Genomic DNA, 10,360 nt, shown 5'->3' on the forward strand with positions numbered 1-10,360 from the left:
CAAAACCTTAGGGCCCCCATACACACACAGTTTGGCCTCCAGTTCGGCCTGCACAGTTGAAGACTGAAAGGCAAAACTGACGTGTGTGGTGCGGCCGGCCGGCCAATCATTTGGACTGTTGGCCTGTGAGAAACCCATCAGTCCATCAGTTCTGCCTGCAGGACCGTAGCACGTGACGCGTGTGACTCAACATTATAGGCTGGAAGACCGTGATTGTTGGCATGAAGCCTGCCGCTTCATCTGCGCGTGTATGGGGAGGAAAGGGAGGGGGTAAACTGTCACAGTTTTGCCTGTAAGGTCGATCGGAAGGCCAAACTGTGTGTGTATGGGGTGCCTTACACTCAATTTTTGTTCTTGCTATCTGCATATGGTCAGCATACTCAATCTGTTATGTCCTGATGCTATCATATAAACAACCTTCAGAGGTTGGTTTGCTGGAGAGGGAAAATCATTTCACTTACAGGAAGTACTGCTAAAGTTATTTTGTTACTGGACCTACAACTACAAGTTCATGGCACAGGCACACAGATTGTCCCCCATCTTATATAAATTTCTCTCTTAAATCTAAGTGACATAACATTCAATCTCATTTTTCAAATTATAATTATCACGTACATTTTAACATAACTTTTCCAGCAGGGTAAAATTATGTAGTGTTCCTATGACTGTACCCATCTACAATTACCAGTTTCTCTTAAAATAAAAACTGACAGTAATGTATCCGTAATATTAAGCAGGGATGTGCTAAAATCCAAATGTTCAACTTCTGGGTTTAACTTTAACATTTTAGTCACTATTCTTGCAGAAGTGTATTCTTGCCTCATAGGCCACATCTGTGACACTATTAACACCAGTAATTCAGAAACTTGCCTGCAAGCATGTCAAGAACTTATGTAACATAAAATGTTCATAATTCTGAGATCTAGAGATTTTATCCAAATTATATCTTTATCTGACTGATGAATAAAGTAAAAATGTAAAGATAACATTGACCCTGTGCTTAATTAACCACTAGGCCATGAAGACATTCCAAGGAGTGGAGGTATAGCTCCACCATTCTTGACCTCGGCATTAGATGAGGGTGTATGGCCACTTTACCCCATGGGAAAGAGGTCCTTGTACCCATTGGATAGGGGCTGGGTGGGCCCCACAGCCAGTCTGGACAGTGTGCAGTAGAGAAAATTCTCTTGCTTCTGCTAGGAATTGAACCCAAGCTGTGCAACCCATACCCCATCACTATACTGACTGAGATGAATAATGAGTGAACATTTAAGATGATCCATTGCACTGCTCACACACACCCCTGCACTAAAATAGTAACATAAAATTTTTATAGCAATTTCTTCCTTTACCATCTTGGATCCAACATGGAAAGTTGTTGCAGCCATGATGGCACGATGGCTGCAACAAAGTGTCCTTAACAAATATTGCACTCATCATCAAGGGAGGAAGTCAGTTTACTTTATGATGCTATATTGTTTTCTCATTACAAGGCAAAGAAAACAAAGACTTCCAGCATAAGCACATTATTAAACAGCAGTGGAAAGGTGTATTAATATTTGGAGAAAATAGACAGTGTGATCATCTGCAAGTTGCTGAGCCACTCAGGCAGACAGGAATGTCTGACACTCCTGCTATCTAACTGGGATCCAAAGATTCACACTTCCTAGCGTAACTGACAACTGACTTTTATTTGTAAAACAAAAGTTAGAAATGCTCTTTGCTGCAGTTGTGACTGTTACCGGAGAAAAAAGTGGTAATACCAAGTGCTCATGGAACAAGCATTAGATGAAACAGGTGCCAGACACAGGAAACTGGGCTTTACGTTTCAAGTTTATTTTACTTTAAAACACGAACTTTAACACATGAATGAGAACTTTTTATGGAGGTGCCAGGAATGCATATGTAGCAACAGAGCATTTCCAGTAGGTCCACAGTCCAACCAGGCAGAAGGAATGCCCGATACTTTCACCTGAGTGGTCCAACAATCTGCAAGAAGCTGACATTATTGCACTGTATTTTCCAAATGCAGTCATTATAGTTTTGAATCCCCCACTGGCCATGTTTATCTATTGCTGATAAAGACTATTGTTCCCAATGACAATAAGCAATAGGAATCATAATCATAAATTATTTCTTCCTTATAATTTATTAGACATAAAAAGTGTCAAAATTGTAGGCCCTAATGAGACTTACAGTTAGTTTTTCCAAATTTTTTATGACAAATAAGTGGTTTATCAAAACCTCCTCCCACACAAAAGAGAACATTCTGTGAACACAGGATTTATTTTTAAGTTGGTTATTTAATGACATTGCCAGCATGGGATGACACAATGACTAATGAATATGGGCCAGTTGGTGGAATGAAAATTGGCAGTCACAGAAAACCGCCATAGTGCCATTTTTTACACAAGTTGCACATCTGACTTGAGATCAAACCTAGGACTCTGTGATTGGAAACCAGCATCTAAACACCCAAGCTATGGCACAGCCCTGCTTTGGTTGAAGAGATGATCATTGATGATTGTTGTTTGTATTCTCTCTCCCCTCCATTAGTGTAGGTGAGAGCATATTGTATTACCATTACTAGGTTCTTTTAAAGTCATCAAATGGAAGAACTATTTTCAATATGCACAAACAATGCTAGCACAAAATTATCCATGTGGTGCATGCTGGAACCCTTCCTCTCTTACCTCACACACAGTATTAAGTTTTTTACATATTTTTAAAACAATAAGGTGTGTACTGACACAATTCATAAGTACTGACTCCTCCTTACCAGCTGATGCGGCATTATAAACAAATACAAAGTAGAAACTATACTTGAAATTGTTAAAACAATCAAACAAATGGCTGGAAACTTTTGTGTTCTTGTAGTTCATGCAATAACTGGTAGATGGTTCTCACAATATTCAGGTACTAATCAGGCCATATGGAAAGAAAGAAAAGGAAAGGCAATAAAATACTGACATTCCTAAGTTTACATGCCTTAACAAAAAATTCTACAAGACAAGAAAAAAACATCAGCCTTTTGTAATTATATAATTGCCAAGTACAATGAAAAGGAGATATGTAAAACAGAGTTAGCGACTGTATTCCCTTTTCCAAAGGGAGACAAACCGGATATGCAAATGTAGTCAGGCTGAAAAGGTAGCCTGATAAATTTCCAGCCATGTGTCTGAATGTGTTCAATATAGCGGACAAAAAAAGAAATACAAGTTTCACAAATATCTGTCAAATCAGAGTATTTGAAACATCATAATATACGCAGCAGTATATCTGCATAATATAAAACTGTGACGATCATTCCAGGAGACTCTTGAGCACCAGACTCATAAAAATATATTGACCTCACAAAGGAACTTGTCTTGGCATGTCCTTAAGGCTTGCAGCTGTGCTACGGCTGTTGCTGCTGCATCTGGGCCTGCATTTGAGCCAACATCTCCTGCATCCTGCGCAGCTCTGCTTCCTTCTCTTGAAGGATGCGGTCCTTCTCCACCGTCCCCTTCTCCTCCGTACCCAACACTCTGCAACACACAATCCACCTGCCTGAATTTAGCCATCCATGCACGTTTTCTTACATATATTAATTCTAAATAAGGACTTCCTCAGTGTAATAGATCTTGAGTACTGGCTGCCAAGAACAGTAATTTGAAAGGTAATACAACTGTTACCATCTCTGGTGGCAGTGAGACAACTGCCTCATTACATTACTTTTGCCGAGTTAAGTCATACAGGCTTGAAACCATCCTGGTTGTGAAGATTGCAGTCTTCTGGGATGAGACATCACATACGAGACTACACAGCATCCTATCTCAGAAGCCTGTGATTTCAAACTTGTCACCAATAAGAACCTAAAATCCATCCTGGTATACTTCAGTCAATCCTCCATATCATCATAAATGTCTGAAAGATAATGCCCATATGCATTCTAGTGTTTGAAAATTCCACTCACCAAAAACTCCAAAGAGGAAAATCTCACTTCCATCTTTTTACAGTTAATGAATATTCCAGTACATTTGAATTGATCTGCAAAACTGATTGGATTAAACTGTTTCTTCAAGAGTATAAACTGAAGAATAATTCAGCTCTGATATGTATACAGTGCCCATCTTGTAGTGCACTCAATTTCACCTGTTACTTCACGACATGTTTCGGCAACATAGTGCCATTATCTGGTGCCCTAATTACGCTAAGCTATTGCATTGCTTGCCATTATATGTCTTTGTAAAATTATTTAAAAAGTATTTAAAAAGTGCGTATTCGTCAACTATAATAAATTTACACACACTAAAACTTGTTAAGATTATTCAAAGTTTTAGTCTTAATTAAAACTGGCAGCTAAAAAGGGAACACACATCACAAGACACAGTTTAGACAGAATATAAGAAAAACGACCCCCATAGTGGAAGAAGCACATGCAAGTTTTAATTAAGACACATAAGATGAATAATCTTAACAAGTTTTAGTGTGTGTAAATTTATTATAGTTGACGAATACACACTTTTTAAATAATTTTACAAAGACATATAATGGCAAGCAATGCAATAGCTTAGCGTAGTTAAGCTTTTGTAGTACCGCGTTTTGCCGCTATGAGCGCATAGAGCTAACATTCCTGAGTCGATAAGCCGACTACCGTTGCTTCAGAAGGTAAGGACTAGTTTCGGCAGAGTTTATAGTGACAACTGTTTTGTGTGATCGTCGTTTTTGCAATGGCCCGAACACATGAAAATTTTGAAAAAATCTGTGAAATCATCAAGGAAGATCGACAGTGGACCATTGAAGAAATTGTGGAGCTGTCGGGAGTGACTTGGAGCTCAGTTCACCAAATTTTGACAGAAGATTTGGGAATGAAAAGGGTGGCTGCGAAATTCGTGCCACGACTGCTGACTGCTGAACAAAAACAAGGTCGCGTGGAAGCATGCCGTGCTTTGAAAGAAGAGTCCCGAAATGATCAAAACTTTTTTTCAGCGTTTTGCTGATGTTGCTGAGGTGAAGGAAAAAAATGACGGAGGCGCTGTCAAGCATCACAAAAGATGAATTTAGACAATGTTTTGAAAAATGGAATAAAGACTAGACAAGTGTATTAATGTAAGTGGAGAGTACTTTGAAAGGGATTGAAGGTTTGTGCTTAAAATTTGAATAAATAAGTTCGGTTTCTTTTGGGTACCCCCTCGTACATATCATGGATGAAAATCAGTGCAACAGGATGCTAAAATACAACATAATTCAGCTCTACTCAGGAAATTAATCTCAGGAATGTGCATTCAGTAGAAAATTAAATACTGAAATTTTCATCAAAATCACACTTATATATTCACTCTGTACACTATACTGAGTTCCAACAACACCAGCAAGACATTCTCAAAAATGATTATTTGCCAAATTTTATTTTAATTTTACTTTCATTAAATAAAACAGGTGATTCTCCTATGTCTGAGAAAGGAGACAAATGTCTGTAATAATGCAACTTTCATCACATGTGAAGCCATGTGTCTAATATCTTTGTTGACACTAAACCAAGAATATGATACTTGAATATTCTTATATTGATACTCTGGAGATGTGCATTTGTTAACAGATATGCCATGGTTACCAAATATCACTTAGTATGAGGGTGTACATGATCCCATGTGGTGATTACTGAAAACATAATTACAGCATGATCTGTACGACACTACTGCTATTACTAAACCTTGATACTATCACAGCAGACAATGAAAAAGAGACAATACAGATTTCTTTCTTCTCTCAAAGTACATTTGGTGCCAGTTAAATTAATGCTTATCAAGTACATTGAAAAGACTATGGCAATAGTACGAGTAATGTATACACTATTCTGTGGTCAGTGTGTGATGGAAGAAATACAAAGAACAATAAGTAAGAGCATGCCAGTACAGTTCGATCTCGGACTACAGGCCACAGAGTATGTTATACCAGAAAAGAATTCTGCAGGCCTATAATGGGCCATTATAAAAAAAATACAAGAAAAAAATGTTGTCTGTGTAGGAAAACTATTAGTTTCATAAGGAAAAACTATGAAATTATTTTTCTTCAAACTTTCTGCTGTGATGGGAGGGCTCTTATATATACTCAGACAAACAGATAAATCTGCATAAAATTTTACAAAGTCAATGTCTAGATTACTGATTCCAGTTGTCACAGAGTTTATTCACATTTCTTTCAGTGCTGTCCTTGTGATGGTGTGATCCTCCATGTGGCAAAACCCGTTGTTTTAATTTAGGTTGTAGAAGAGAAGACACCTTAATATAACTGTATGAGATTATCATAAGAAAAGATGACTTCCTTGAGTTCATCAATTCCAGGCACATCACAGCAATTCATAATACACATCAGCCAAATTGTTCATGCTCGTACAATCATAAGTTCCTACTATGATCATGTAATCTAGGACATACATATTTATTGTCACAAAAATTATGGTACCTGAGAATGACAATAATGGTGGGTCTGTACTTACGTCTGCCTCTTAGGTACAGGAGCACCTTTGGCCAGTCGCTCGGAGCGGTAGTTTTCATAATGAACCTCCTGTGTCACCTCTTGCAGGTCCTGCATGTGTGTGCTACAAAAGAAATGTGTTCTGTAATACATGTCTAACTCAGTTCCAGCTGGCAGTTAGTTATCCAGTCTCCAGCAGCAAGGCCTGTGCTTTGGAACATAATCTTGAGCCAATGTGATCCAGTTCACATCCTATGGTGTGATGGTCAAAATCAGCAGCAGTTATAAATTAGGCAGAGGAATAGAGTACAGGCTCTGATATTCAAACAGGTTCTTGTCTCTTAAAATATGGATATACATTTGGATGGTTCCTCCCTACAACATTGTATTTATAGTAGGCCCCTGAATTTTGGATGTAGAGGATGAAAATGTTAAATTTGATAAGATATGTTAAAATCTTTATTTAGATAAAAGGGACTGTTTCCCAGGGGGTAAAGTGGCTGGGGCATGAAGCTGACCACCCAACCCCATCTAGTGCTGAGGTCAAGAATGATGGAGATACCTTCACCCCCATACATCTTCATGGCATGGTGCTTAATTATTAAGCCCAGGAAAAATTTTCCCTCTGTGCAATACAAACATCTTGGAATTTGTAATGGAGCTACAATTAACACCTATGAAAGAGACAGCCAGTTTATTAAGTAACCCTTATACTTTAAAAATGATTATTACTACTACCGAATGTTCTCAGTTCACAACTTGAAATCAATATGACTGAAACCTGCAGCTCATAGCGCAAGCAATGCTAACAGCATGCACTCACATAAGCATTGTGCGCAGCTTGATGAAGTCACAGTGGTCAGGATTTTCAACTTCAACAACACCCCAGGGGTACAGTCGTCCTCGAACTTTTCGTCCACGTACTTCCAACAACGTGTTCGCTCCACAGACTGCAAACGGGACAGCTTCCTTCAGTTGTCTTACCTAGAAACATATTTCCACAGTTCTAAATTTTTTGCTGTTACAATATACACAGAAATAAATATTCAGCAAATAGTATAATCAGTAAGTTATTCTCAAATTGTTGTATTTTAGCGTCCTGTTGCACTGATTCTCGTCCATATGTATGTATTGGCCGTCTTGTAGTGCACTCAATCTCACATGCTTCAGCATCACTGTGCCATCCTCAGGTGTGTTATTTACGTCAAGCTATTGCATTGCTCACCATCATGTGTCGTTTATAAAATTATCTAAAATGCACACTCTTCACTAACTATAATAAAATTTATATGTATCAAAATTTGTTAATATCCATCATCTTACACGTCTTAACTTAAATTCGCATACTACATCTTTCCTCCACTATGGGAGTCGTTCTTCCTATATTTTGTGTGTATTGTGTGTAAGACGTGTAAGATGATGTCTATTAACAAATTTTGATACATATAAATTTTATTATAGTTAGTGAAGAGTGTGCATTTTAGATAATTTTATAAATGACACACGATGGCGAGCAGTGCAATAGCTTGACATAAATAACACACCTGAGGATGGCACAGTGATGCCAAAACATGTAGTGAAGTGACATGTGAGATTGAGTGCACTACAAGACGGCCAATATGTATTCTCAAATTGTTTGAATCTGGGGATTGGAAGACACTCAGCTTACAGCATTTTGAGAAGGAACTAAATTCCTTCAGAGCCCTAAAAATGAAAGCATCTACAAACATGTAATTTATAAATTACTATAAAAAAGTTTATATGTAATGACGTAACAGAATTCTTTTTTTAAAATCTGTTGTGGCCAAAGAGTGTTCTAGAATGGGGGTGGATAACTGTTCTGGCTGGAGAAGCATATCAACAAAGTAATTATGCTTTATTTATAGTAAAACTGTAGATAGCTAATTTGTCTCCCATTTGTACATACTGGATACTATGAGCACACAACACTACCTGAGGGTCCACAATCAGGACTAAACATGGGTCAGCTGATACAGTCCTACCTGTTCCTTGTAATCTTCATCTTCGTCACTGTCACAATCTGGGAGTGGATAGATCTTAATGCCATTACTCTCAATCTCCTCCATCACCTACAGCACAACAAATCACCATGTGCAGTCACAGAACTGAACTCTAGAATATCCCAATATGCACAAGAAATATGGTACATTACATTCTTACTCTTTTCTTCAGCCTCAAAACCTCCTTCTTAGTTAGGACATCTGCTTTTGCTATAACTGGGACAATGTTCACTTTGTTGTGCAACTGCTTCATGAACTCAACGTCAAGGGGCTTCAAGCTGCAATGAACAAGATAGAAAATGCAACAAATTGTAATTTATAAACTATCCCACTAAAATGGACCTTAAGCAAACATGGTAGAAGGGCCCTGAACCAGGTGAATCAAGTCCAGGATTCATCTGGTTCAGGGCAGGCATCAACATAACATTCTTGTAAACATGGCACTGAATTTTTCAACACAATCAAAAGTAGGGAATTTCTTGACTGAGGAACTATTACTTCTCATGAAAGATTCTCCTCTATACAGTAACTTAAGTAATTAATGCTTTCCAATTTTTGTTCCACATTCAGATTAAAAACAGCGTCTTGTGTGACAAAATTCTTACCCATGTCCGAAAGGGGAGATGAAGTAAAAACAGCAATGAATTCTGTTATCAACAATATTTCTTCTGTTCAAACCACTTTCATCCCTCAAAAATCTTTCAAACTGGTCATCTATGTACTGAATTATTGCCCGGAAACTGGGGAAAAAGAAAAAAAACTTCAGTTACACAAAGCGCAATTCATCATTCCAATATTCTGCATATTCCATTACAAGACCTTCACCTGTCAGTATTGTCAATAGAGTCTCCATATCCTGGAGTGTCCACTACTGTCAGTCTTAGTTTCACACCCCGCTCCTCTATCTCTACCGTCGAGGCATCCAACTTCACGGTTTGATGTGTCTTCTCTGTAAAAAGAAAAGAAAGAAAAAAAAAGCGCAAAATTATGGGCTACAAAGTGCTCAAGTGTGCAGCACGTAACTTACAAACACAACTTAGGACTTACAACTTACCTACAGCATCTGGAACAACACGTTCTGGATACAGATCAGTTAGGAAAAGGCTATTTACTAGAGTTGATTTCCCCAATCCTGATTCTCCGACAACCATTAGTGTGAATTCGAAGCCTTTCTTTACAGATTTCCGATGTACTTGAATAGGTAAATTTGCAAATCCAACATAACCTGGCGTCTCCAGACTCGCAAACTAGAACAAACACATATATTACAATGATGATTAACCACTAACCCATAATTAATCTTGCCGACAGGAAGCAACACAAATTCAGACACATGTACTTCTAATAACCCCCATTTTTTTATATATATATTTTCATACTACAAAAGGCCCATTATGTATTACTATTTATTTGGTACACTTACGGTCTTCACAGATTCACTAGACATCTTACTTTCACTATTCCAAAACCAGCTACTCCAAAAATTAATATTCTAAACTACAATACATTAACTTCTAACTAAAACCAACAAATGCCACACCGCTAAAACCACGGTTTACACGGAGCAACTTAACTGACAGCTACAGGAACTACAGGTTAATATCCGTCGGCATGGCCGACAACTGCGCTGCACATTAATTCCCTCCAGATTTCACGCATACCAGATATATCATCTGGCGGCATCGCTCCTAATAAATAATTACAATGAAGAGTAAAAGCACAACGTGCTTCCTGAGTAAAATTAATTCTCCTTGCACGAGAAACTGAAAATCAATGTGTCAGTTAAAATATTCCTCACTGCATTGTCAGACCTTTTACGTAGCGAACCAGTGTGCGCCACCGCGTTATAGATATTTACCGTTACGTAACCATTAACAATT

The 10,360-nt window shown here is 38.0% G+C and overlaps 1 protein-coding gene across 1 annotated transcript; it reads right to left on the reverse strand.

Moving 5' to 3' along the window:
• Nucleotides 1–2,046: 2,046 nt before the first annotated feature.
• On the reverse strand, nucleotides 2,047–10,069 carry LOC111874095 (septin-1). The gene is made up of 9 exons (XM_023869314.2): nucleotides 9,904–10,069; nucleotides 9,535–9,727; nucleotides 9,306–9,429; nucleotides 9,086–9,220; nucleotides 8,641–8,758; nucleotides 8,463–8,549; nucleotides 7,283–7,443; nucleotides 6,482–6,583; nucleotides 2,047–3,527 (listed from the first exon to the last, which is right to left on the reverse strand). Exons 1-9 carry the CDS (start codon nucleotides 9,925–9,927, stop codon nucleotides 3,398–3,400), a joined length of 1,074 nt encoding a protein of 357 aa, XP_023725082.1. The 5' UTR covers nucleotides 9,928–10,069; the 3' UTR covers nucleotides 2,047–3,397.
• Nucleotides 10,070–10,360: the final 291 nt, after the last annotated feature.

The sequence above is a fragment of the Cryptotermes secundus genome, unplaced genomic scaffold (genome assembly GCF_002891405.2).
Source record: "Cryptotermes secundus unplaced genomic scaffold, Csec_1.0 scaffold2346, whole genome shotgun sequence".
Classification (NCBI taxonomy): domain Eukaryota; kingdom Metazoa; phylum Arthropoda; class Insecta; order Blattodea; family Kalotermitidae; genus Cryptotermes; species Cryptotermes secundus.

Excerpts from the sequence above, each read along its gene's own strand:
- LOC111874095 (XM_023869314.2), bottom strand. The coding sequence starts at position 9,927 with ATGTCTAGTGAATCTGTGAAGACC. Across the intron at positions 9,430-9,534 it reads TGTTGTTCCAGATGCTGTAG|AGAAGACACATCAAACCGTG; the intron begins GTAAGTTGTAAG and ends TTCTTTTTACAG. Across the intron at positions 3,528-6,481 it reads CCTGTACCTAAGAGGCAGAC|AGTGTTGGGTACGGAGGAGA; the intron begins GTAAGTACAGAC and ends TGTGTGTTGCAG.